Consider the following 27,902-nt stretch of genomic DNA (forward strand, 5'->3'; position numbering starts at 1 on the left):
GGGGGCTCCCAGACCCTGGGGCGGGGAGGCCCTATACCACCCCAAATCTCTCAGGCTAGGTCTGATGGAAAAACCTAACCAGGTGATGGGGCCCAGGGCCCAGGAAGAGGTCAGAGGTCAGGGGTCAGAGGTAGTACACTTTATTGACCGGGTTCTTCCAACATCTTGCAATGCCCCTCCCACCCCACCCCCCTGCAAAGCCAGGGCCTGAGCTTTGCTGCCGTCCTGTCCACCAGACAGGGAAGAGAATGTGTCTCTCAAACATCCAACATCTGAAGGGCTTCTGGGCCTCCGAAGAGCAGAGCGGCAGGGGTGGATGTGGGGAGGGGGGGGCTGCCGGCTGGAGGGGGGGTGATGGGAGCAGGGGATGAAGGCGGGCCTGAGGGGCTCAAGCTGGGTGCAGGGCTGGGGACACCCTGAGGCTCTGCCAGGCCTGGCCAGCCCCTCACTCCCCCAGTTAAGGTTAGTAGTGGTTCACAGTGAGACTGGCTTAGATTTGGCAGGGCAGCAGGGACCACGGGCAGACGGGCGCTTTCCACTCTCCCTGCCGACCCTTGGCCTGACTCACGAAGCTGGGAAGAGAGAGGAAGTCCCCTCCTCTGTGTCCCCCTTCTGGGACAGGAAAGCCCCTTCTCTCGAGGGGCAAAGGGTAGAGGCCTAGTTCTCCCCTGGCATCCCCTAGGCTATTAGGAAGGATCGTTTACTTCTGGCTCAGAAGTTTCTAGAGCATCTCAGTGACCTTGCCCATCATTACTCCCAATTAAAAAAAAAAAAAGGTTTTGAAATCTGGGAGTTGACTGGGGCCCATCGAACCAAGCAGTAAAAAACCTGGTAAGACCTTGGCTTGAAAAGGTAGCTCTACCTTCTCTTAGAAGCCTTGGGAGGCCAGCTGGAGAGACCAGGGGCGTCTCCGCTGCCCGACTGGAGGCGGCGGCTCATGGCAGCGGGGAAGGGGGGCAGGGGGGGCTGGTGGTGGCCCGGAGGACGGGGCGGGACGCAGGGGCACGATGCAGGAAGCAGTGACACGCGGGACATGGCAGGCTGCCCTCCAGCGCCGTGGGCCTGGGCTCAGAGGGCAGCGGGTGGGGGGGGGACCCCCGTGGGTACATCTGCCAGGCGGGCGCCGGGGCCTCGGCCCCACCGTGAGAGGCCGGGCCCGCGGTCAGGCCTTGTGACCGCCACTGCCCGGCGGCTCCTTGTGGCCGGCCGCGCAGTCCGCAGCGGGCTCGAGCCCCAGCATCTGCCGCTGCACCAGCTTGCCGTAGAGGCCGCCCTGGGCCAGCAGCTGCTGGTGCGTGCCCTGCTGCACGACGCGGCCCTTGTCCAGCACCACGATGAGGTGCGCGCGCTCCACCGTGCTCAGGCGGTGCGCGATGATGAGCACCGTGTGCTTCTGCAGGTTGCCGTGGATGGCCTGCTGGATCTGGGGAGACACGAGGGGGTGGCTCTTGCGGGCGCTGCCCCCAGCCACCCCCAGCCGCGCCTGGGCCTGGCTCGGCTCCCACACCCACCGCATCACGGCAATGCTTTCACCTCCCTGAGCCTCAGTTCCTCATTCAGGGCTCCCACACGGCGGGCTTCCTGGGGCTTTGTTCACGGGGGACGGAGCTCAGGGCCCGGGACGGGGGAGGTGCATGGCGAGGGACAGGTGAACCCTAGCCCCCTAACCGGGTCACCTCTGCTCTTCCTGCTCCTTCCGCTCGCGAACCGCCTTGCCTCATGGTCTCACCGTCAGCCCCAAAGTCAAGCCGACGAGGCCACGGCCCTCAATTCCTCATCCTTCGCTCACTGTCCAAATCCAACTCATGCGCGAATCCTGCAGGGGCATCTCTGCCCAGTTCATCTAGTTCTTTCCATTCTCCTACCGCTACCCCTGTTACTTCTCATCCGAATGCCTGCAACCTGCCCACCCCACCCCCTCCCACTGCCGGCGTGGATTTAACATTTCCATCAGTTCTTGTTGAATTCCTGCTTTGAGCCCCCCAACAGCTTCGTGTCCCAAACAAGAATAAAATCCAGACTCCACCTGACATTCTGCACTTGTCATAGACAAGAGTGCACAACACAAAGAGTGACCCCTAATGTAAACCAGGGACTTCAGTTAGTAACAGTGCATTAAAACTGACTCATCAATTGTAACAGATGCACCACGGCAAGATGGTAATAACAGGAGAAACTGTGGGGTGAAAAGGAGATATATGGGAACTCTCTGCACTTTTTGCTCAATTTTCTTTAAACCTGAAACTTTTCTTCAAAAAAAAAAAAAATTCCATTAATTAAAAAAAAAAAATTCCAAACTCTATAACTAGGGCGTGAGGAGGCTGTGTCTACAACTCTGACCTCATCTTACCTTGTCAGACTCCCACCAGCCTGACATGCTGACCTTTGGGCTTGTCTGTGAATTTGCTCTGGGCCTTTGCACCTGTTGCCCTCTCCTCCTTGGATGCTCAGTTGGCTCCTCTCCTCTTGGGTCTCAGCTCAAATGGCACCTGAAGACCCCGCTGCCATCGGGGAGACGGGCACAATCCAGCAGGGCTCCGGCAGTGTAAGGCCGTGTCTCGGGGATGACCCAGCCCCCCTAAATGCTCAGCGCTGCCAGGAGAATTGACTGTTCTAGCCAACACTTGACGGTAGGCCCCTGACCTCCCTTTCTTAGAGCATTTAATAAAAAGGGCTTATAATTGTAAATCCTTTCTCTGTCCCTTCGATATATATATATATATGTGAATCTCCTACAAGTCAAGAGTGTCTTTCTCAAGGACCTGAAGGCCATTTTTGAAATGTAATCATCAGGGAGGGCAGGCCTGGGTCTCAAGGCTCTACGGGAGGACAGAATTCCGGCCCACGGCTGGCAGCCAGCAGACACCGCTCCTAATCACATCCACACTGACCAACCACCGGCTTTCCCGTGAGTCCACTCCCTATGCCTTCATTCTCCTTTAACGCCTGTCACCACTGTCCCCTCTGCACAAAGCAGAAGGCAGTCCCGCTCTTTCCCCTACTGTCACTCGCTACTGAATAAAATCTGTTTTTCCAGCCTCAGTGTCTGGCCGTGTTTCTCTCTGACAGGGGTGACCTGTCTCAATCTCTCTCTCAAATGACGGTTTCATTTTCTACGTGCCGTAGGCCACAGGTTGAACTCAGGCTTGTCTCCTTGTTTGTGACGTGTCTCCCCCTGGACTGGAAACGCTGCAGGGGCAGGCCTTTGTCTGGTCGGCCCGCACTGCAGCCTGGCGGCCGGGACAAGCTCAGTGAATACCTGCCTGTGTAGTCAATGATTCGACCCACGGAGGGGCCAAGGTAGCTAGTCAGTGACAAATACACCATTGGACGCTCTTTACCTTGGAAAGGGGGCTCAGGGAGCAGACAACCCTGACTCCCATGATGAGCTGAGGGCAGGGCCTCGACTCCAAACCCGCATCACATGGTTTCAGCTCTGCCAAGAGCCGGCTGGCTAGACCTTCCGCCCTGGGTCCCCTCTCCCCTGGCTCCCCGCCTTCAGCCCTGAACACCGCAGTCTGGAAGCTGACGGCCCGGGAGAGCCCCCATGGTGTCTCCAAGCCCTTCCTGGCGCCTGCCCCATACTCTGGTGTCACCCCACCAGCCCGCAACTCACCAGGTACTCGCTCTCTGCATCCAGAGCGCTGGTGGCTTCGTCCAAGATGAGGACGGGTGGGTTCCGCACCAGAGCCCGAGCCATGGCCACCCGCTGCTTCTGGCCGCCCGACAGCTGGGCACCCTTCTCCCCAGTCTCTGCACGACAAAGGGGCCGGGGTAAGTGAGCGGAGGGTGAGGCTGGGGCAGCCTTAGGGTAGAGAGAGAAGACCCCCTCCTCTTCCTTTCCCTGTTGCTGCAGGAGCTATGCTCTCTAGGAAAAGGTGTGGTTCAAAGGGCCACTGGCTGGGACAACCAACAGCTCCCAAACTCACAAAAGGATGCTCTCCTTCCCTGTTCATGCAAATCAATAACTACATTCAACTGGTACTAAGATACCACTTTTTACCTATTCATATGGCAAAAATCCCAATGTCTGATAATACACCGTCCTGGCGTGGCTGTGGGGAGACAGGCGCTCCCCCACCTTCCGGGAGCAAGCACATGGGGGGGTGATCCCTCCGGCTGCAGGGCACCTACCTCTGTGTCTATCATTTTGTGCTGTGCAAGTCTATGGGTCACAAGTGCACAACGCTAGCACCAGCATCCCCACCTCTGTGACTTGTCCCCACAACTGACCTTCCGACCTACGTTGGCAAAGGCATGTGTCGTGCACGACTCACATTACTAATACTGCAACTCAAAACAAGAGATCTACTCAAGCGTCCATCAGCAGGAAACTGAATGAATGATTTAAACAAATGATCAAAAAGCCCGTTACCCTGGAATACTATGCAACTGTTTAAGAAAAGGATCAAGGGAGCTCTTTAAGTGACAATGTGGAATGGTCACTAAGATACTGCGTTAGGTTAAAAAAAAAAAAAAAGCTGGGTGCAGAATAGAGGGTGCTGTTTTTGTTCTGTAAAAGGTCAGGAGGAAATAAAAATATACATTCCTATTTGCATGAAGAAGCTCCCAAAGGACATGTAAGAAGCCAACAAAAGAAGTTTTGGTGGGCCAGGAGGAAACAGGGGTAGAGAAAGGGATGGAGTAAAACCCCTCATTGTATATCATTTCACATGTATTTTTAGTTTTGAACCATGCGAACAGCCCCTTCACAAGAGTTAAAATTTTAAAGTATGTTAAATATAACAAAATATATAACATAAATCAGTATATTGTTAAATTTATTATATTATTGAGTTATTAATATAAAATTAAGCAACTATCATTAACCTGATATATATATATATATATATATATATATATAATTTAAGAATAATAATGTTTTGGGGTGCCTGGGTGGCTCAGTCAGTTAAGCGACCAACTCTTGATTTTGGCTCAAGTCACCATCTCAGGGTCGTGGGATCGAGCCCCTTGTTGGGCTCTGCACTGGGCTTGCTGGGTGGAACCTGCTTAAGATTCTCTCTCTCTCTGGGGCGCCTGGGTGGCTCAGTCGGTTAAGCGTCTGCCTTCGGCTCAGATCATGATCCCAGGGTCCTGGGATCGAGCCCCGCATCGGGCTCCCTGCTCAGCGGGGAGCCTGTTTCTTCCTCTCCCTCTGCCCCTCTCCCCTACGCTCGTGCCTTCTCTCTCTAAAAAAAAAATAACAGATAATAATAATGTTTTAAAACTAAATAGAGGTGGTTGGTTACCTAGTACTGTAAAGGTACTAAATGTCAAGTGAGTTTCACCTGAAATAGTAAAGAGCGACTGGCAGAGAGTTATGCTTCTCTCGGAGGGTCCCATCCCCGAGGGCGGACCTTCGGGCGGGGTGGAGGTGCCGCTCCCGGGCCATGTACCTGTGTTGTAGCCGTCCTGGAGCTCCATGATGAAGCCGTGGGCGTTCGCCTTCTGTGCGGCCTCCACCACCATCTCGAAGGGCACGGTGGGCAGGCCGTAGGAGATGTTGTCTGTGATGGAGCGGGCGAAGAGCACTGGCTCCTGGCTCACCAGGGAGATCTGTGTGGGAGACAGGATGGGGCATGAGAGGCCAGGCACGCATCCGTCCAGCTGTCACCGGGAACCTCGCCAGCCCCAGGCCCGCCTGACGCCAGGGGTCTTGGGTCTGAAATCTGAGCAGGGCCTGCGCTGGGCTGCTATAATAACGTCAGCTGCCTCTCTCCTTCAAAAACAACAGAGTCCACTTTCTGCACAAGCCCTCAGCTTCCCCTGACCAAAAATCTGGGGCCAGCTAAGCTGGCCGCTCTGGGCTAAGCCAAGTTCCCTGACCTCGAAGAGAGCTTGCTGTCTGCCCCTGTCCTGGGGCGGCAGCGGGAGCGGGGGGGCGGGGGAGAGAGAGAAAGAGAATGTAGAATGTGAGTCAGTCTGTCCACACCAGAAGACAAGAGGCCACAGCAGCCCCCAGGCCATAAGGGCCTCCCTGGTGTCCCCTCCCTCCAGAGAGAATAACTTATTTTTTTTAAAAGATTTTATTCATTTATTTGACAAAGAGACACAGCAAGAGAGGGAACACAAGCAGGGGGAGTGGGAGAGGGAGAAGCAGGCTTCCCGCGGAGCAGGGAGCTGGATGCGGGGCTCGATCCCAGGACCCTGGGACCAAGACCTGAGCCGAAGGCAGACGCTTAATGACTGAGCCACCCAGGCGCCCCCAGAGAGAATAATTTAAAGAAGCTTGTCCCATGATCCCAGTTTTAGGAATGTAGCCTACAAAAATATTATGGAGGATATCACTGCAACATTGTAAATAGAAAAAAAATCAGTTTCATAAATTGGGGCTTGACTAATAATCACAGTGTATCCACTAAATCAAATATGCACACACACACACACACACACACACACACACACACACACCATGATTCTGTTTTTGTTAAAAAGAACTTATATATGTAGGGGTGCCTGGGTGGCTCAGTCGTTTAAGCATCTCGCTCTTGATTTTGGCTCAGGTCATGATCTCAGGGTCATAAGATCAAGCCCCGCGTCAGCCTCTGTGCTGGGCGTGGAGCCTGCTTGGGATTCTCTCCCTCTGTCTATCTTTCTCTCTCTCTTTAAAAAAAACAAAAAAGCAAAAAACTTATATATGTACCTTCACTTATCAATATATTTATATAAAGATAGGAAACAGGTTGGAAAGGATATTTACTAAATTGCTAACACCAGTTAACCTCCATGGAGTGGAATTTAAAAGGTGAGATGGAGGGGAACTCTCACGTCGTAATTACAAAATTCTCTGAATATATGGGAATGTGGTTAGATTGTTGCATTTTACTGTTTGGGGCTTATGAAAATTAAAACTTTTAACTTGAACTAAAGAGAAGGTAGTCACAAAAGAGGAAATCCAAGTACTGAACCGTATGTTAAAGTACTTGATATGTTTGGTCATCAGGAAAATGCAGAAGACCTCTGTGAACTACCTCTACGTATGCACTCAGCAGCTGGCAAAAGATCAGCACTGAGAATATTAACTGTCTAAGAATATTACATGTCTGAGCATATTAGCTATTGCAAAGCCTGAATAGCTCTGCCTAAAGGCCATTTCCAGAACTGCTCAGCCATCTACACCTGGTTATATGCAGATGGGTAGGCCTATATCACAATGTGTGGCCTCTGCCACCATCTAGAACTTGGCTAGGAGTTCTGGAATCTCTGTGCCAACCCTCAGGCTCTCCTGTAATTTAACGTATGTTGATGATGGAAATGGTGCCTTCTTGATAGTTGGTTTTTCTTGTTATATGTACAACCTGAACAACCATCCAGGGCATCCCTGTTCTTTTTTTTTTAATATTTTAAAATTTTTATTTATTTATTTGACAGAGAGAGACACAGCGAGAGAGGGAACACAAGCAGGGGGAGTGGGGGAGAGAGAAGCAGGCTCCCCGCTAAGCAGGGAGCCCGATGCGGGGCTCGATCCCAGGACCCTGGGATCATAACCTGAGCCAAAGGCAGACGCTTAACGACTGAGCCATCCAGGTGCCCCCCAGGGCATCCCTGTTCTTATGCTAGCACAGGATCAGGTGTTGAGGATCCCTTCCTGAAATGATTACCAAAAACTGTATGGTCATGAATAAGCCTCTTTTGAGTACTAGAGACAACTTAAATGTGGAGCAACTGGAACTCTCACCCACTGCTAGCGGGAATGTAAAGTGGTATGACCACCCTAGTGACAGTAGCTACTAAAGTCCGGCATATATGTCCACTCTGGGAGAACATACGTACCCGTGTGCACCAGAAAACGTGGACAAAATTGTCTATGTCAGTACTGGTAATGGTAAAAACAGGAAACAACCCAAGTCTCCATCAAGAGCAGAATGCGTAGATTGTGACATGTTTACACAGTAGATTATCACCCAGCAACGAAAATGAATGAACTACGACCACAGCCTCAACGTGGATGTCTCACAAATAAGGCTGAGTGGAAGAAGCAAGACCCATCTGAACACAAGCCCTGTGATTCCAGCCAGATAAAGTTCAAAACTAGGCAAAACACAGCTCTGCTGTTCGGGGAGGCACAAAGCGATGGTAAAACTGAGGAAAAGAAAGAGAAGATCATAAAAGTCAGGGAGATGCAGCCTCTGGGCGGAAGAGAAGGGACACACGGGGTGGAGGAGTGCTGGAATGTTCTGTTTCTTGACCTGAGTGCTGGTGTGCAGGTGCAACTCTCTGAGCCTGTTTTTACCTGTATCACTTCTCTGCACCTGCGTTATTGCTCGCGAGGGTGAAGGTTGGACAAAGTGCACAGGAGGACAACAGAGGCCCATTCACGTACCACGCGGTGCAGGTACTTGTGGTCATAGGCGCCGATGGGCTTCCCGTCCAGCAGCACGCAGCCCCCCTCCAGGGGGTAGAAGTTCTCCAGGATGTTGACGCAGGAACTCTTCCCACTGCCCGAGGGTCCCACAAGTGCGGTCACCTTTCCTGGGGACAGGCTGAAGGAGACATTCTGCAAGAAACAGGCGGACTCCGTGTGGGGCCACTGGCTCAGATGCTCTGGCCTCGGACACTGGCGGGCACCCTTCCCAGCCCACCCATGCTCCCTTGCCATGGTTGGGCACTTCCAGTCCCTGGAATGCTCTCCTTTCTAGGATTTGGCAGGACTTGGATGCTCATTTCCACGGCCTGGGTGCCTCCTCTCCTTGTTCAGGACCCAGCTCCAATGTCCTCTCCTCTGAGAAGCCCTCCTTGACTGTTAACACCACCCCTATGAGCTACCCCTATCACACCACCCTGATTTACTGCCTTCCTAGCACTTAGTATCTGGAATGCTCTGTTAATGATCTGCCTTCCCTGACTCCAGCCAAACTCCATGAGGACAAGGACTCCGCCTCACGTGATCCTGGCTACACTGTGAGGGAAGGGATGATGTGGGCGGGCCTAGGGGACCCCTCTTACCTGTAGGACTTGGGTGTGGGGCCGAGTGCGGTAGGTGAAGGTCACGTTCTCAAAGTCCACCCGGCCCTCCAGGCGGTCAGGGGCCAAGTTCCCATCATGCACCATGGTTGGCTGCCGGTCAATGAACTCAAACACCTTCTCAGCGGCCCCCACTCCCTGCATCAGGCCGCTATAGACGGAGCCCACGGACTGCGGGGGGAGGAGACACAAGTTCTTGGCCCAGTGACACCCCAGTGCTGGGACCCCCATGGTGGCCAGAGAGATGAAGGGGGTGCAGAGAGAGCAGGGACACAGCAACCGTTCTGGGGGGGTGCAGGACACTGCCGGGGCCCCCCAGTAGTAAAGCAGATAATGACAACACTGATGAAAGGAGAGCAGCAAGGGGTGCCTGGGGGGGCTCAGTCCGTTAAGCATCTGCTTTCAGCTCAGGTCATGGTCCCAGGGTCCTGGGATCGAGCCCCGCATCGGGCTCCCTGCTCTGCAGGAAGCCTGCTTCTCCCTCTCCCACTCCCCCTGCTTGTGTTCCCTCTCTCGCCGTGTCTCTCTCTGTCAAATAAATAAATAAAATCTTTAAAAAAACCCCAACAACAATACTGAGCCATTCGTGGGAACACATTAGGAGCCCAGCGCCTCGTGGTCAGTATAGCTAAAGCTCACCACCATCCTGCCCGGTGGGTGTTACCACCCCCCAGCGGAGGAAACGGAAGGGCAGGGTAGTTAAATGAACCAGCCAGAATGTGGCAGAACAGGAATTCTGAACGGAATTCCTCTCTCGGCTGCCACAGCATTTTTAAATTTCGGTTTTAAAAACGGCCCTTGGGGCGCCTGGGTGGCTCAGTCGTTAAGCGTCTGCCTTCGGCTCAGGTCATGATCCCAGGGTCCTGGGATCGAGCCCCGCATCGGGCTCCCTGCTCCGCGGGAAGCCTGTGTCTCCCTCTCCCACTCCCCCTGCTTGTGTTCCCTCTCTCGCTGTGTCTCTCTCTGTCAAATAAATAAATAAAATCTTAAAAAAAAAACCAAAAAACACGGCCCTTAATTCACGCTATCCATTCTCCTTGGGTAAAAACACATACAACATAAATGTGAGTGATAATGACGACTCATTTTGCTGAGCACTTTGCATATGTTATGGGGTAGGTTCTAGCATTATCTCGTTTTTTGCTGATGAGAAAACTGAGGCACAGAGAGCTCAAGTCTCTTCCCCCAGCTCACACAGCTGGGACGTGGCAGAGCCAGGCCTTGAACCCGGGCACAGCCGACTCCTGAGTTCAGGCCCTTGCATGCTATGACCGAGGGGCCTGGCTGGGGAATCCAGCGCAGCTAGGACTGTTATCATTAATATCAAGACATTATCACTGACGTTAAGATACGAGCACCATGGAGCAGTGCCCCTCACACCTCCTCCCACAGGTGGCCCCAGGAATCTGCGTACCGCATACTCCCAGTCCTTCCTCTGTGCATTTACAAGCACATGCACATACATGATAAATAATTTTGAGATTTAAAAACCACGCCACTGGAATTAGACTCTTCCCATTGTTTCGTGGCGCATCTCAGGGTCCCTTGCATGCTGGTACCCACAGATCTGCCTTATATCTGTAGCTGCTGCCTAGTTTCTATCGTGCAGACGTCCTGCTTCTGGAACACGGATGGGCCATGTTGGCCCAATCCCTGACCCCGGCACTGGACGACGCTTGGACTTTACACCATGTAAAGCAACGCTCCGCTGAGCGCGCACACACCTCTGCCCACTGGAGTGGCTGTCTCTGCGGCCTGGGTTCCCAGAGGCAGAACTGCGGCGTCAAATGACAGGCTGCTGTGGCTCTGGCCTATGCGGAGCGCTAACCCCCCCTCCCCCCAGGCACACCCCCAGTTCTATCACTGGAGGACACGGAGGCCCATCGTAGTGCCAGGGAGTTAAGGCCCCCACTCGAAGCATCCTCAAGCAGCGGCGGAGGGCGGCTCGGGCAGGAACACCCCAGCTCCCTGCCTCAAAGTCAGACCCGTCTGGCTTTGAACCCGGTTCCCCCACCAGCGTGGTGGGCAAGTCCCTTAACCTCTCTGAGCCTCAGAGAAATGGGAGGTAGCATAGTACTGAGACCCCTCACGGTGCTCTTTGGAGCATTTCCTGAAACATCCTTGTCCCTGTCACTCTGCTCAGTAAATGGAGCTGCGGTGGCCACTTGGTAATGTTACTGTCATTGTTGGTATGATGTTCTCTCCCCCACCTACTTAGAAAGAAATACCCCATCCGTCAGACCCCGGAGTATTTCCCCCCTTTACATCCCTCTTCCCCAGCCCTCCAGGTCCCCCAGAACCCCTCCCCAAGCCAGCCCCTCACCTCCATACAGTCTCCCAGGACAAACTCGTAGATAATGAAGGAGATGAGGTTGCCGCTGGTCATCTGTCCCGAGATGACGAGGTGGCCCCCGTAGTAGAGGATACTGACCTGGACTACCAGCAGCGTGAGCTGGGGGCAGAGGGAAGGGCAGGGGGACCTGGGTCACAGGGGCCTTGGCTCAGACCCTGGTACGCCCCCCATTCCCCCCCCCCCCCAGGCTGCAGGGGGAGGTGCGAGCAGCTGTGGGCTGTGCTCGCCCGGCCACAGACTGAAACTCCAGCCAGGCAGGGATGTCCTCCCAAATGCTGGTGCCCGGCTGTCACTCATGCCCTCCTGCTCCCCAGCCCTGGACTTCTTCCCCGCAAAGGCCCCCAGCTGGAGGGAGCCGTGGGCCTGGCGGAGAACAAGGCTTTCTTTGTGAGGCCCTGGCACACACCCAAAAAGCCCCCAGCGCTCAGCCAGGCCAGAAGGGAGCTGTTAGTCCTCCTCCTCACTGGAAAGAGCATGGCTCGGGGAGGTTCAGTCCACTGGCTAAGGTCACACAGCAAGCCAGGCAGGGCAGGACGATGGGTCTGTTTCCTGTCCCCACCAGGTTCCATGAAGGAGGGGCTGTGTCCAGGGCACCCTGGCCTCCTACCGCCTCTCCCCACCCCAAGCCCCTGGCTGGGTTAGACCTAGATCGATGGTTAGACCACGGTGCCTTTGTGCCAGGGACAAAAGGCACCCACGCAGGTGGGCAGATTGCTGAGAGGCTTCGCTAGCTGAGCTGGGTTTCGGGCCCCTTCTCCTCTCTGGCTGGGTACTTTTGAGGGGTGGCCTGTCCTGTCCCCTGGTCCCCTGGTAGATCACCACTCCTTCTTCCCCCTAGACTCCAAACCCTTCTCATACCTACCCCAGCTATGCCCTGATGTGCCCACCTCCCAGACGTGGCCAACAGACAGCAACAGGCTCCAAGTGCTCCCCATTCTCCAGGAGGGGCTGTGATTCACCCACAGGGAGTGAGCTAGACACTCCAATGGGGTGTGTGTGGTTGTGACATAGGGCCTGCCAGACAGTGGCCTGGGCTGGGTCCTGCTGGCCTCGGGGTGACTCCCTTCCGGGGCAAGGATGTGTCCCCAGCCACCCCATGCCCAGGTGAGAGGAAAAGAGGAGGTGCCCATGAGGACATTCACTGGAAGGGTGAATTCTTTTCCAGAAAGATTTCTCCGCGGACAAGCCGAAAGGTGGGACAGAGTAAAGTCCAGTGCAACCAGCCTGACACTGACACGGAGGGACCAAGGCTCGCGTCCTGGTCAAGGAATCCCCCCATCTTTGCGTCCTGCCCCCCGACAGTCAGACCTGCCCGGGCCGGGGGCACATACCCCGCTGCCCCAGACGTAGTACGTGTAGGCTGCAGCCTCCTTCCTGTTCAGCTTATACACCTGCTGCAGCTTCCGCGAGTATACCCCCGCCTCCTCCTCCTCGTTGGCAAAGCTCCGCACTGTCTTCATGGCACTGATGGTCTCCTCGGCTGTGCTGCTGGCCCTTGCCAGGGCATTCTGGACCTCTTTGGAGAGCCTCTGTGGGCAGGAGCGGGGACAAGAAGGAAGAGACCCCAAAACAGACAGTCTCACCATCTAACGGCCCCTCGGCCTCTCCGGGTTTTCTACCCTTAGTTAGCGCTCCTTGTCCTTGACAAAAGGACAAGACCGAACTCCCCGTTTTTCCCCATGGCTTTCTAGCTTCATTTGACAGACCCAGAGAATAGACTCTAGCTGGGTTCTTGGGGTGAGCTCCTGAGGTTCCAGCTCCTGAGGGATGGGGGACTGATCATGAAGTCATCTCCACTACTTAAAGGTGGTTATTCACAAACACAGTATTTGGTAATCCTCTCAGAAACGGAGCCTCAACACCTGATCCTGTGCTGGTATAAGACAGGGATGCCCCGGATGGTTGTTCAGGTTGTACACTATGTAAGAAACACCATGTATTAAGGGGGTGTCATTTACATTATCAAAATACATTAAATTATGGTAGAGCCTGAGGACTGGCACAGAGATTCCAGAACTCCTAGCCAAGTTCTAGATGGTGGTGGAGGGCTCTGAATCTGGCTGCACTGTGTGTGTATGACTGGGTATAGATGGCTGAGAAGTCGTCCCAAGTGGCGGACCACCAGGCTGCTGCCCACCAGCGTTCTGGAAGTGGCCCCTGGGCAGAGCTGTTCAGGCCTTGCAATAGTTAACATGCTCAGATTCTCAAACCATCAAGGAAGGTTGCCAGGGAGGCCAGGCCAGGATCATGCATGGGCGCGTCCCATGACCTTCAAGTCTCGCTGAGGCCATCGGAAGCATGCAGCGTGTTCTGGTAACTCAGGTGGAGCCATTCTGTGTCCTGAGTCATGTCTGACCGTGGGCAGGGTGTGTGTGGCTTGTGGGGATGACTCAGTGGCTGTATTCAACACATTCAGGTACCAGCAGGAGACCTGGAGAGCTTCCTTGAGGCCCCGCCCAACCGATAGGGCCTGAGGTGTGCAGGGGGCTGATAGGGGAAGCTCCAGGGTTTCCTGCCCTGGAAGGGGCTGGCCGGAAGGCAGGAAGGGCGGGGTGGGGAGCAGAGGAAGGGAAATGGCTCCAACTTATATATTTACTCTTTCTACTCAGGGAGGAAAACAGAGGCCCGTGGCCCAGAATCACGGGGAAGAGGGTCCTCCTGGGTGGTGGGCTCTGCCAGAAGGCACCACAATGGTTGTGGGGAATGGATGCATTTTGGGGCTGGCCTCGGGCCACGGCCACCAAAGGTTCTAACTGAGCCGGTCTCTCCTGCTCAGGGGGACCCCTGTCCCCTCAGGCCTGGTCACTGGGGAAGGAGCCGCCTGCACCTGTCTAAACCCAGCTTCAGTCACTTACGGCTCAGGAGCACCCACCAAGGTGGGGAGCAGGAGGAGGGTGAGGCTGGGGTCTAGCTCGTCAGGCCAGCCCTCCCGGCAGGGGCAGCACCCAGGAGTGGCCATAGGGGACTGCAGCCTGCCCACAGCTGCATCGTGGGCGAGGGCCTCGCTCCTGGGGCCTGAGCCACCCCCACATCAACACTCTACAGAAAGAGAGCAAACTCTGCACTTAGTGTAAACCAGAGTTCTTGCAAAGGCCTGACCCTCGTCACCTCCCTGCCCTCATTCCCTCTCACGTCCCCTCACCCCCGCTCTGGCACCACCGGCCTCCCTGAGGCTCCTCAAACACACCGGGCACATTTCCACCTCAAGGCCTGTGCACTGACTGGTTCTGCCTTCCGCTTGGAACGTGCTTCCCAGAGATTTCCACCTCCTGGCTCAACTGTCACCTTCTCAGAAGGACCGATTTAAAGTGGCAGCCACCCGCCATGCTCCCCATCTCTCTCTCTCACTTTATTTTCCTCCTGAGCACTCACCACCTCTCATCATACTCTATACCGGTGCTATTATTGCTGTTACCTATCGTCTGCCTCTTCCACTAGAACATGAGCCCCTTGAGGGCAGAAGCTTTTCGGTTTCACTGATGGATCCTGGTGCCTGGAAATAGGAGGTGCCTCATAAGGATCCCCTGAATGACCCAGTGCACAGGTGGATGCGGGGCGCCCCCGAGCGCCTGGTGAGGCTCCTCCCTCCCTCCGGAGCGCTGCGCAGACCCCAGCAGGGACCCGGCGGGGCCTACCTTGTAGTACTTGCCGTAGATGTCGGACACCATCATGATGATGGGGAAACCCATGAAGGTGACCAAGGACAGCTGCCATGAGAGGCTGAACATGAAGACCACCACACCCGTGACCTTGACCGTGTTCCGCAGGAAGATGTTGATGTTCTGGGAGACCAAGTCACTGACCATGGTGGTGTCCGAGGTGAGGCGGGAGATGAGGTCCCCTGGAACACAGGCAGTTCAGTTCCCACTGTGGCAATGGGGCCACTGGGGCGGGGGGGGCGGGCAGGAGACACGAAGGGGCTTCCGAGAGGCACCACGGAGCTTGGGCCTCCCCTCCCTTCTGGGTGGGGAGGGGAGAGAAGAGCAGACGCCCCTCGAGGGCTGCTCTGAGCCCAGCCCTCGTCACTAGCATCTCGTGACGTCACATCCCACCGTACGCGGGAGGCAGCTGAGGCCCAGAGAGGGAAGCTGGTCCCACACGGCCCGTCCCTGACTGCGCCGGAACCAAAGCCATCTCTCCTCCCTGTCACTGGCAGAGGGGATAACTCCCCTCTTCCCTCAGAGAGAAACAATCATCTGGGCTGTGGGGAGGAGAAACTTCCAGCACTTGGCCGGGCTAAGAGTTTCACGACTCCCCCACGGTAGCTCCTACTATTGTTCCCATTTTCGAGAGGAGAAAACAGAGGCTCAGAGGGGCTAAGTTAGCGAATGGTGGAACCAGGGCTGGGCCCCAGGCCGGTCCGTCTCAGAGCTGGGATCTTGGCCTGACACTGTACTGCCCTGGACCCCACGCCTCACACCCCCTTGGAGCTGAGCCTCTCAGGCCACAGGCTTGGATAGTCCTGGCCTTTGTGGTTCCCAAACAGCAGTGGAAAGCAAGGCCTTGGCTCCTGCAGGAATCTCAGCTGGCCTGGCCAGGGTCCTCCTACAGTGGCCACAGCTCATACCAAAACCTCAGCCAGCAGGCCAGCTTCCCGGCCTCAGGCAGGGCCTCCTGGGGCGTTTCTATCCTGAACAGGATAGCAGGAAAAGCCAGCCATTGAATCCCCCGACGTGAGACAAGCCCCCCCTGGCTGGCCCCCCTCCCCGGCTGGGCCCCCCCACCAGAGGTCACCCCAGGCCGCGGGAGGACCAACCTGTGCGATTCTCGTCAAAGAAGCTCATCTCCTGGGACACCAGTGAGCGGAAGAGACGGTTTCGAAGGCGAATGTTCAGTCTGGCAAATATGAGGGTAAAAATGCCGCCCCGAATACCTGCGGCAAATGAGCTAATTGCAGATAAGAGATGTTATATATAGCACAACGTCCTTGCGACAACCAACAGCCATAACCCGGCTGCCCCCTCCCGCGGCTGGCAGGTGTGGGCCCCCTGCAGGGCAGACACAGGGAGTGACCCAAGCTCGAGCCCCTTTCCAGGGCTGGCACCACCACGCAGTCTCCCTTGTTCCCCAACTGGAGTCCCCAAGATGAGAGCAGAGAGGGGTTGTGTTTACCAGGGACGAGGGACCCAGTGCTGCCAGCCAGACCCCTCTTCCTTCCAGAACAGCAGGCTGTCCCTGGTTTCCCGTTTGGAGAGCAGCCAGGGAAGGTAAAAGGGGAACCCTGAGGCCTGAAGCCAATTTTAGGGACAAGAGGGTATGACTTGAGGGCAGGGCTCAATCGAATGGATACGCATTCTAAGCCAGTTTGGTTGTTGGTTACCACGATGACCGGCTGAGTGACAGGCTCACCAGGGGCATCTCCCGGGCCTCCCTGACCTCCCTCCCCTGCTGCAGGCCTGGAGGAGGGGGGCGTGGGGGTGGGAGCCGGCTACCTGCCGATGGCCAGCAAGCACATGACAATGACCGCCGTGCTGAACTGCTCCATGCTCTTCTGGATGACGATGCCGTCAATGGCCCGGCCGGTGTAGTAGGGAAGGAAGGTCTCTCCTGCCAGGAGACAAGGTGGGCTCAGGGGGCAGCTGCAGCCGGGGGGAGCCCGCACACCACGTGTCCCACTCACTCCTCTGATGGGGTTTTCTCTCCTGGCAAACTTCTGCTTCTCACCATGGTGGGAGGCGGGGTGGGGGCCCGTACTGCTTCAGGCCCCCTCTTTTCAGAGACCAGGAACACAGGAAACATGGGTTATTCAATCTATACAGACTGGGGCGGTCTTGTTAATAACGGGCACCAGGCCTGAGCATAAGAAGCCACGGGACTGGGGCGCCTGGGTGGGTCAGTTGGTTAAGCGACTGCCTTCGGCTCAGGTCATGATCCTGGAGTCCCGGGATCGAGTCCCGCATCGGGCTCCCTGCTCGGCAGGGAGTCTGCTTCTCCCTCTGATGCTCCCCCCTCTCATGCTCTCTCTCTCTCTCATTCTCTCTCTCTCAAATAAATAAATAAAATCTTTAAAAAAAAAAAAAAAAAGAAGCCACGGGACTTCATCCCCTCTGCAGGCTCTGCAGCTGGTCCTGTTATCACCCCATTTTACAGAAGAGGGCAATGAAGCTGGAAGGTGAGGTGACGCTCAACGGGCCACACGGCCAAAGTTCACTTCCTTCTCGCCGGCAGAGGGCTCAGAGTCCAAATTCTAGAACCTCAGAAGATGTGGATTTTCTGGTTCCAAGCAGTGCTGGAAATGGCCACCCAGCCCCTTTTGGTGAAGCGCTTTAGAGTTTGCCATGTGATTTCGTACCCATTATACTACTGTATCTTCAGAACAATGCTGGGGGTGGGGGGCGGGGAGAGGGGGCAAGCGGGACGTCACCCCCATTTCACAGAGGTGAACAGGAGAGTCAGAGGCTGGGTGATTTGCCTGAGGTCACACAGCACAGGGCAGTTAAGAGGAAGGGCCAGAACTCAAACCCAAACTGGCCTCGCATTTGGGGGCTCTTTCCTATCCCTTCCCTCCCAATAACCCAGAAAGCCTGCTGTTATCTTGTGGGGATGATGGACAGGGAACTGAAGGTGGTCAGACCCGGCTGTGTCCTCACTGTCACTTGGCTCTTTCCACGGGCAGAACCTGGCATACAGTAGGCGCTCAGTAAGGGTCAGCAAATGAATCCTGGCCAGCTCTGTGTGAGACAGTGAGGCCTTCTGTGGGGTTCTGCTGCCCTCTGCTGGTCTTGGCACAGGGACCACAAGGTGGCAGCCTCGAGGGCCTCAGTCCCCACGGTCCTCCGTTAGATGGGGTTTCTCACTGCGGACACTGTGGAGTCCACCTGAGTTGAAGTTCAGCCTCAGTTTACCCGCAGCAAAGAAAAGGGCATCAGCGAGCTCCAAGAGCAGCTCAACTCCAGCAAACACTGATGACGATATTAAGCACAACAGACACTTACGGAGCCCTTCCTGGGTAACAGGCATTGCGCTAAGCATGTGCGCCAACTCTTGTTGAATCCGCACAAGAATCACATGAAACTCTCCAATCCACTGGCATATCCTGGGGCTCCACCTTCAAAATATTGTTGACCTTTGAACAACGGGGGTTTGAACTGCGCAGGTCCACTTACACGTGGGTTTTTTCCATAAACGCAGTACTGGACTGCAGGTGTATTTTCCTTATGATTTTTCCTAGTAACGTCTTTCCCGTGGCTCACTTTATTGTAAGAATACAGTGTATAATACATAGAACATACAAAATATGCGCTAATCTCCTGTTTATGTGACCAGCAAGACTTCCAGTCAACAGTAGGCTATTCGTAGTTAAGCTCTTGGAGAGTCAAAAGTCATACATGCGTTTTCAACCATTCCCCGTGTTGTTCAAGGGTCAACAGTATCTCCAGAATCCAACCTCTTTCAATGCCCCTACTGCTCCCACCTGGGTTCAAATCTCCAACCTCACTTGGACTTCCTCAGCCAACTCCTGGTTCTCCCTGCTGCCACCCTTGTCCCCATCAGTCTGTTCTCCACGCAGCACACCGTGGGGCCCTAGGAAACCCAAGTCAGACCTTGTCACTCCTCAGGCTTCCACCTCATTCAGGGTAAAAACCAAAGCCCTTACAGTGGCCAGTGGTGCCCTACATGACCAGGCACCTGCTACTGCCCCGAATTCATCTTCTACTCTTTCTGCCTACCCGCCCCCCCCCACACATTGCTCCAGCTACACTGGCCTCTTTGCCTTTCCTTTCACAACCAGGCCCCTTCCTGCCTCAGGACCTTTGCACGGGCTGTTCCCTCTGCCTAGAGCATTGTTACCCTGGATATCTGCTCCCTCATCTTTTCCAAGTCTCCAATGCCCCCCAATAATCCCATAGGTGTGGCATCACCAGTCTTCCTGTTTTACAGATGAGGAAATCAAGGCTAAGGTACTTGCCCAAGGTTTTCTAGTTGGGTTGCTATGAAATCCATATAAAAGAATTTCAATGTGCTAGGAGATGCTCCACACTAAAACTAACCTTTTTTCACAATGGGCAGTTTTTCTTTTAGATCATGAGGTTTCAGAAAAAGCTGGCCCCACCTGGAGGCTTGCTGATTGAGAATAATTATCAGTAGTCATAGTCCCTAACTTGTGTGAAGTACTTACTTTTGCCGGCACCGCACTCCAGCTCACCCAACTCACAAGAGCCCAAAAAAACTCCACTGTTGGGATGAGAAGCTGAGGCTTGGCCAGGTTCCGTAACCTTGTCTCAGGTGATCAGTGCAGTTGGGGGCCTGATCTAGAGTCCAAGTCCTTAATCTCGACGCCATCCTGCAGGCTGGCAGACTCTGCTTGGCTGTATTTTAGGACATCTGTATTCCCCGAGCACACAGCAGCTGACAACAGGGCCCCAGTGGTGGGGGGGGAAACAAGGTCGTGGGTGACATCTGCTCACACAGATAGGATGGTCATGTGTTCATTCATTCTGTGAGCCTGCCTCTGTACCAGGTTGTGGGGGGACCTGGGGTGAGTCAGACCTGGCCCAAAGGGGGGGGCAGGACAGTGGACGCATGATTTTCATGTCACCAGTGTTACAACTGAGGTGCAGATAAAGGATCACAGTCAGTATAATTCAAGAGGGCTTCTTGGAGGAGGGGACATTGGGACCTTGAAACATGAGCAGGAGAAACTATCTGGTAAAATGGAAAGGGGTCATCCCAGTACTTACAGCCACTAAAATCTATTGGGAGTGTTCTAGGTGCCAGGAGCTATCTGCGGTGTCTTATTCATATTAACTTACTGAACCTCATAAGCCCCTATTGCGATAGGTACCATTATTATGCCCATTTTACAGATGAGGAGACTGAGACCCCGAGAGGTTAAGTAACTTGCATAAAATCACACAGAGATCAAGGGTTTGAGACTGAGAGGGCAGAGGGTCGATAGTGAGAGGAAAGGGGTCAGCTCTGGGGCTTGCCTGTCTTCTCTGAGAATACTCTGGCTTTGGGGCTGCTCCCAGATGCTGTCTGTTAAACGTGTAACAACTCAGAACTGCTAACATTTCTGTGTACTTAGCGTATTGTACTAAGCTCCGGACCTGTCCTTTTCCTATCTGTTTTATTCAAGCTTTCCAACGTCATGAAACATGGGGGATGCTAACAATCCCCATTTCACAGAAGCAAGGCTCTAAAAGTTCCGATAACTTGCCTGTAAGCACACAGCCAGGTAAGGAGCAGGACTGCAATGCATGCCCAGGGCTTGTGGCCCCCGGAACCCATGGAATTTTGACCTTGAGATGTCACCTTCCCACCCACCTTGTCTGAGCAAGCACTTTCACCCTGTTTGGGCCGGAACCACAGTAACAAATACACTTTATGTGACAAACCAGGACACACTTACATGTAGGCACACGTACCTAAAATAAGTTTCACCAAACAGTACTTACTCTTACCACAGACAACATAATTCTGACGGTCTCTAGTATATTCTGCTTCATCATAAAAAATGCTTTGTCTGACCCAGTGATCCCACTTCCAGGAATTTATCCTACAAATACACCAACACTTATATGAAATGTGTACGATCTAGGTTATTTACTCTAAGAGAAAAGACTCGAAACAACTTGATGGGCCAACAAAAGGAGACCAACTAAATAATCTCTGGAATGGCCTCACAGTGGACTATTACGCAGCCAAATAAAAGAATGAGGTACTGACTGGAAATTTCTAAAATACGTCGTTAAGTGGTAAAAGCAAGACACGAAATAACGTGTGAGAGGTGGTGAGAGTAACAGGTTCATTTTTGCTTGTAGCTTCCAGAAGGAAACCCTGGAAGAATATACAAGAAATGAAGAAAAGCAGTTTCCCACCCACTTGGAAGCTTCTGGAACATTTTCCTGTAGTTAGCCCTCGGCAGGGAGATCAGGGTAGTCAGAGGCAGAATTAGGAGTGAAACTCTCAATATTTGCCTCTTCACATCAATTTGATGTTTGAACCACATGAACGAAATGTTAAAAGATTGAAGAGGAAGGACGCGGTAGTTATATCTACCCCCCTAAGTTGCTTTCCGGGGTGCCTGCCAGGCCCCCTGGCTCCTCACTTACCCAGAGCCGCCACGATGAGGAAGAAGGAGGCCGCCACGAGGAAGGCCACGTCGGGCTTGGTGTAGGACAGCAGCTTTTGTAGCGTGGCCCCAGATGCCTGCTCACGAGGGGGCCGGTGCTCCCCGGGGAAGCCCTCGGCCCCAGCCCCCCGCTCGAGGGCCTTGGCATCCGGCCGCACCGTGGACAGTAACCACCAGAGCACGAAGGAGGCGGTGAGCGAGATGTAAGTCCACACGAAGAGGGCCCAGAACCACGGGTCCCGGACCGGCTTGCGCACCTCGGAGAAGAGCAACAGCTTTACCATGGTGTAGATGCCCACGAAGAGGCACACGAGGGCGATGATGGTCCAGGAGGCCCGAAGCCGCCGGGGCCCCAGGGCGCTGTTCTTGGCCACGCCGATGGTGGCTCCGAGCAGAAGGCAGCTGCGGTACAAGCAGGCTGCCCAGAGGTCCAGCACCGAGTCAAAGACGTTGAAGTGGCGGATGTCCTCCAGCAGGCTGCGGTCTAGGTGGCTGAGGATGTAGATGGCCGTGGTCATGCCGACGTCCATGCTCATGAAGGCCAGGGTCACCACCACCGCCTTCCACAGCTGCATTCTGCTGGCTGGCGGTGGGCAGGTGCCGAGGAGCAGGCTCTAGCTCACGGGGGCAAGGCCATGGTCCGTGGGGGCGAGGCCAGACCTATCGGGGGCAACGGGGCAAGGGGCTCAGGTTTGCGACTTGTTGGCTGTGTGACTACGAGCAAGTGGCTTGAATCTCTGGGCCTTGGTCTCCTCATCTGTCAGATGGCAATGTTGGGAGCACTGAATTCACAGGACTGGTGTGAGGATCCCATTCATTTAAAGAATGTTTCCTGAGTACCAGTGGGTATTGGGTGGGCCAGACCCTGTTCTCTGTATTGGGATTTAACAATGAACAAACACAAAGATCCCTGATTTTGTGGAGATGACACACCCATGTCAGAGACAGACAAACACAATAAGTAAATGGTATAGTATGTTAACAGCTAGGGGCTGATGGGGCGCCTGGGTGGCTCAGTCGTTAAGCGTCTGCCTTTGGCTCAGGTCATGACCTCAGGGTCCTGGGATTGAGCCCCACATCGGGCTCCCTGCTCAGAGGAGAGCCTGCTTCTCCCTCTCCCCCTGCCCCTCCTCCTGCTCGTGCTCTCTCTCAAAATAAATAAAAATTTTAATTAAAAAAAAAAGAGCTAAGGGCTGTGGGGAAAAGAATGGGGAACAGGGAATAGGGGGCAATGGGGGGTGAGAGCAGTTGTAAATAGGGGGTCGAGGGAAGACCTTGCTGTGAAGGTCACCCTTGAGCGAGACTGAAAAGAGGTGAGGTAGTCCACCGCGTGGGTATCTGGGGGGAAAGCATCTGCGGGTAGAACAGACAGTGCCGCGGCCCTGGGGGAGGAGGGCGCCGACGTGCTTGAGGGATCCCCACGGGGTCAGGGAGGTGAGGGTGCCGGCATCTGGAGGACCTTATAGATGCAATCGAGATAAGCAAACAGTGCAATAAATGGTCGCTGTTTTTACCACTAGTAACTAGTATGAGTACTAGTACGACTATTACACTACTACTAATTTCTCTGAACCCGTTTCCTCATTTTTAAAACAGCATGAGGTTCAGTGCGTGAACATCCGTTCTGGGCACGGTGCCTGGCTGTGATTGTTACCACTGTATACAGTGGGTGCATAATAAGTGTTTGTTTACTTCTCTCCTCCCCAAATCAGGCCGTAGACCAAGACTGGGGTCGGCGGGGGGCGGGGGTGGCCAAAGGCCCTAGAGCAACCCAGGGACTTTCACATCTGCCTGGAAGTTTCCAGAATATTTTCCTTCAGCCCAGGTTGCCCTTCATCCCCTGACCTAGGCCCTTTTGGCCTTCTGGAGCTTGATGTCTGCTTTGTTCAAAGCACCCCCCACACTGGGCCGCTTGGAACTGAGCCAGTGCCTAGGAGACCCCAGGAGCTGCAGGAATCCTGCAGGATGTGGGGGCCTGGTGGCAATGTTTGGAAGTGGGACCTATCCAGGGCAGGACGGGGACTGGGCTGGGGGTGTACCTCTGAGTGCTACCTCTTGACTGGGGTCCATCCCTTTTCTTCCTGGGGTCTTTGTCATCCCATCTGCAAAATGTGCAAAGTTCTAGGGTCCCTAAGTGGAAAGGAGAGGCATGGAACACCAGGAGGGGTCACTCTGAGTAGTGACTGAGAAGGGGGTCAGCTCGAGAGACCCTCTCCCCCACAGCTCTGGTGCCCAAAGGCTAGTGGCTCATGTTCTGGAGTGACAGAAATCCTACATACCCCATGAGGCAGTTGCTTCCATATTCCCATATACAGTTGGGGAAACTGAGGCACAGAGAGGCAAAAGCATATGCCCCATATCACTCTGCCAACAAAGGCCCAAGCCAGGACTTGGGCCAGTATGTAAAGGATCCTAGCACCTAACTCTCAACCACTGTACTGCAGGCCTGGCACATAGCAGTGCCTAATAAATATAAGCAAACAGTTATGTAGCACAGCCCTTCCTCTGGGCCTGGTCTTTTATATAACTTTTTAAAATTTTTTCTAAATAGCATTTAATTTCATTTTATTTTTAAAGTAGGCTCCGCATCCAACATGGGGCTTGAACTCACGACCCTGAGATCAAGAGCCACACGTTCTACTGACTAAGCCAGCCAGGAACCCCAGGCCCGGCCTTTTATATAGGCCACACACTATATGTGTTTGCTTATTTAATCCTTGCAACAACTTGTGAGATATGTACTATCCTCAACCCCATTTAGCAGATGGAGAAATTGAAGCCCAGAGAAGTTATGAACTTCTGCAAGATCACACAGCTGGTGAGTAGCAGAGCTGGGATTTGAATGCAGAGCTATTTGGCTCCAGAATCTGGGCTCTAAACTATGAAGCTAAAACACTTGTCAATATAGCAAGTGCTGATAGGGAGTGTTTGTCTAAGGATTTAAATGCATGAATGTGATTTAAATACATGAATCTTCACAAGAACCCTGTGAGGTAGGGTCTATTACCCCCATTTTACAGTCAAGAAAACTGAGGCACAGAGAGGCTCACTGAGCTGTCCCAGATCACACAGGTAGGAAGTGGCAGAGCTGGGATGTGAACCCAGGCCGTGGAGTTCCAAAGCCCTAATGCTTCAAAACAGCCTCTCCAGGGGTAGGCAAGACCCCCTAATGATGCTGGGGGGTGGGGTTGTCTGAGATGCAGAAAGGACCGAGGGGTGTGACAGTCCCTGAGCCCGGGCCCCGCCTAGAGCCCAGCACTTCCAGGCAGACTCCAGTCAGTGCCCGAAAAGGCTCCCTTGTCAGCAGCTGCACCTCCAAGGGAAGCCAGGGCTGAATGGGACCAAGGGCAGGCGAGGGAGCAGGGCTAGGGCTGGTGGGAACAGTCACCCCCTGCCCAGTCCCTTGCTCCAGCCCAAGCCCCAGCTAGGCTGCCAGCAAAGGTTCCTATCTGCTGCAATGCAGAGGCCTCGGGAAGCCAGTGAGTGGGTGAGCGTGAGTCGGAGCCCAGGGAGGGATGGTCCTGGCCCAGCGCCGCACCAGGCTTCCTGGCCAAGCCACTGCCTTCCCCCCACGCCCTGCCAGCCACCTTGGCTGTTGCTCACCTCTTGGTGGGCACAAGGAGTTCCTTGGCCCTGGAAGGGAGCTGGGGTACAGAAGTGGGACAGGAGACAGATTTGCCAGACACCAGCTGAGGGACTTGGCCCACTCTTCCTGCTACCACTCCCAGTCACTGGGGGAGTTCCTTCCCAACACCCCTCTGCTTGGGGTAATGTCAACCCCATTTGACAGTCACCAGCAAGGGGTGTTTATCTTCACCAGTATAAGCAAAGTTTCACACTCAGCATCACAGACTATCTGAACCACATTATATGGATGGGGAAACTGAGGCACAGAGAAGCAGCAGGGGGTGAAGGCTGTCTAGAGTCACCCAGCAAGCTGAGGACAGAGTAGCTATAGCACCATGGCCCCATACTCCCAAGGGCTGAGTCCTTGTACTCCAGGCTCTGATGGAGCAGAATCCAACTCGGGTCGGGTTACAGCCCTTGGTGGGGACAGGCTACTCTGTTATTTTTAAAATTTCCTGAGCAGGAGGGTGAAGGGGACAAGACCACCAGCCAAGACTGTGAGGAGGGGAGAATGGGGACCATCGGGCGGCTTGGAGGCACAGCCCTGCTCTCCAGCTGCCTGATCTGGTGGATGCAGCTGAGCTCAGCCAGGTGGAGCTGGAGGGCAAAGTGTGAGCACATGGGTGACAAGAGGGGCCCGAGGGACAAGGACAAGGTGGTGGCCAGAGGCCAGAGCAGGCCCTGTTCAGGATGTGACATGGCCCGGGAAGACAGGGGCAACTCGCCCTGCCCCCAGATGCTAAGGAATGGCACAGGATTAGCAAGTGACCCCATCCCCACAGGGGGTCCTGCCAAAGGCTTTTAGTCTCAGTAGAAATGGTGGTTGGGGCACTGCCGGCCGTCAGCTGCACGGAAGGAAGGTCTGCAGCATCCAGGAGATAATAAATGACAATTATTATTACAACCGTAACAGCTACCATTTACAGCATGCTACTCACTGCCAAACAATGGGCCAAGTGCCCGGCACTCCCATTCTAGTTCATCCTCGCCACTATTGTGGGAGGTCCTCACGTAATCACCCCCACTTTACCGATGGGGAAACGGAGGCCTGGGGAAGTTAGGTGGCATGCAGACAATAGGCAAAGGCAGGACTGAAACCCAACACTTGACTCTCTGGGTGGGACGTGCCCAGGCTACTCAGGGACCACGACAAAAGGGCCCTCAAGGACCTAGGTGGTCCAAGCAGTTCGGTCCACTCCTAACGTGGTGAACTTTTCACCCCAAATTGTCATTTGCCCAGCAGTGGAAAGGCCCATTCACTGCTCAGCAAACACTGGCCAATGGAGGGTGGTGTCACTGGGGGGTTTCGGGACATAGCGCCAGGACTGGGCTGGGTCCACTTTGTTCCATCCTGACTCCAGCCTTGCTCAGCCCACCACATCTCACACTGGGACTGGCCCTCTCTCAGAGACTTGGGAAAGTTGTTTCAGGTAACTCGTGGTTCTAGGCGAAGGCAAACTGGGGAACTATGGTGGCCTTCCTACTACCCTCCTCGGGTCACCTGCCACCTGCCCTCTGAAGCAGGGATGGAGGCCAGCCTATCTCCAGGGGGTGGGGCAGAGGGCAGAAGACACTAAATCCTGTCAGACCAGCTTAGCTATCTTAAATGACATCAGGTGGGGGACGGGGGCATCCTGTTTTAACACAGACCCAGAAATAAGGGAGGAGCCCCTGGGAACCCACAGGCCTACTGCCAAGAGGATGCGTGTGGAACGTCAGCCCACTGACCAGCGGGGGAGACCGAGGGGAAACGTCTGCCAAGATCCGCAGGCCCAGGTCGGAACCCCCAGGCTTCTGCCACAGCCAGGGTGCTCAGGATCCGTGGGCAGGCGCCGCTGTAGAACGTGGGGAGCCCTGGGAAGTCGCACCAATCCGTTCCTAGGGGGAGAACAGCCATCCCAGGATCCTCCCCAAAAGGCGCCCACACCATTTTCCAAGAGGCAGTGGCGCGTGAGGAGTTAAAAAAAAAAAAAAAGCAACATTCGCCCTGAGGGCGTGGAAAGGATGCTGCTGCAGGGATGGGGGGCTGGGACCTGCGGCCGAGGGCGCCTGGGGACAGGGGCGGAGGCGAGAAGGCTCCCAGAAGGGTGCCACCTTCAACAGTGATGCCTACTCCACCTCTGAGGCAGGGGGACCCAGACGCCCCCAGCCCGTGTCCGGCTTGGCACCCCGGCTACAGAACGACCCGTCCGGGGTTCCCGGGCGCCGCGCTCTTACCTGTTACCTTACCTGGCACCAGGTGAGTCGTGGGGAGGGGGCGCAGAGGGCTCGGGTCGTCAGGGGCGCAGGTTCCGCGCAGCTCATTGGCGACTGCGCCCCGCGCCGCACTCGCTCCGCTCCTCCCGCCGCTCCTCCCCGCCTCCCACCCCCGCTGCGCCGCGGCAAGGTCGGAGCAGAGCGGGGCGGGCGCCCGGGCCAGCTGACGGGTGGGGCGGGGCCTCCGGTGCGGGGCGGGGCCTCTGGGGGCGGGGCCAGAGCTAGCCCTATCCCCTCTGTGCTCCAGGTCTGGAGGGCCCAGGCCCAACCTGGGGGGGCGCCAGCTCTTTAATGGGTCTTTTCCTCTGGAGGAACAACCTGCCAGCCCATGAGGGTCGGGGCTATGATCTTTCCTTCCTTCCTTCCTTCTTCATTTCCTCCCTTCCTCCTTCCTTCCTTCATTTCCTCCCTTCCTCCTTCCTTCCTTTCTCCCTCTTTGTCTTTCTCTTTCTTTCTTCCAACAAGTATTTGTGCAGCATCTACTATGTGACTTGTGCCATTCTAAGCTGTTGAGATGCAACAGTGAACAAACAGAATCCCTGCCCTGCTGGAGCTGACACTCTAGTGAGGGAGTCAGGGAATACATATGATAAATAAGTCAACTATATCTGTTGGAAGGGAATACAT

At 54.8% G+C, this 27,902-nt stretch overlaps 1 protein-coding gene across 5 annotated transcripts; it reads right to left on the minus strand.

Annotated features, from left to right (window-relative positions):
- Nucleotides 1–124: 124 nt before the first annotated feature.
- ABCB9 (ATP binding cassette subfamily B member 9) lies at nt 125–27,391 on the minus strand. Of its 5 annotated transcripts, none has more exons than XM_081802346.1 (13): nt 27,249–27,391; nt 26,748–26,897; nt 21,373–22,052; nt 16,750–16,864; nt 16,074–16,204; nt 14,953–15,158; nt 12,649–12,846; nt 11,288–11,416; nt 8,947–9,135; nt 8,324–8,497; nt 5,397–5,556; nt 3,617–3,753; nt 125–1,423 (listed from the first exon to the last, which is right to left on the minus strand). In XM_081802346.1, exons 3-13 carry the CDS (start codon nt 21,965–21,967, stop codon nt 1,163–1,165), a joined length of 2,295 nt encoding a protein of 764 aa, XP_081658472.1. In that variant the 5' UTR covers nt 21,968–22,052; nt 26,748–26,897; nt 27,249–27,391; the 3' UTR covers nt 125–1,162. The 5 variants fall into 5 exon arrangements, with proteins under 5 accessions (XP_081658472.1, XP_081658471.1, XP_081658470.1 ...); XM_081802345.1 differs by having other exon boundaries at nt 27,237–27,391; XM_081802344.1 differs by lacking the exon at nt 26,748–26,897.
- Between the last annotated feature and the right edge of the window lie 511 nt (nt 27,392–27,902).

The sequence above is a fragment of the Leptonychotes weddellii genome, chromosome 13 (genome assembly GCF_054177405.1).
Source record: "Leptonychotes weddellii isolate Sample4059 chromosome 13, ASM5417740v2, whole genome shotgun sequence".
NCBI classification, from domain to species: Eukaryota; Metazoa; Chordata; class Mammalia; order Carnivora; family Phocidae; genus Leptonychotes; species Leptonychotes weddellii.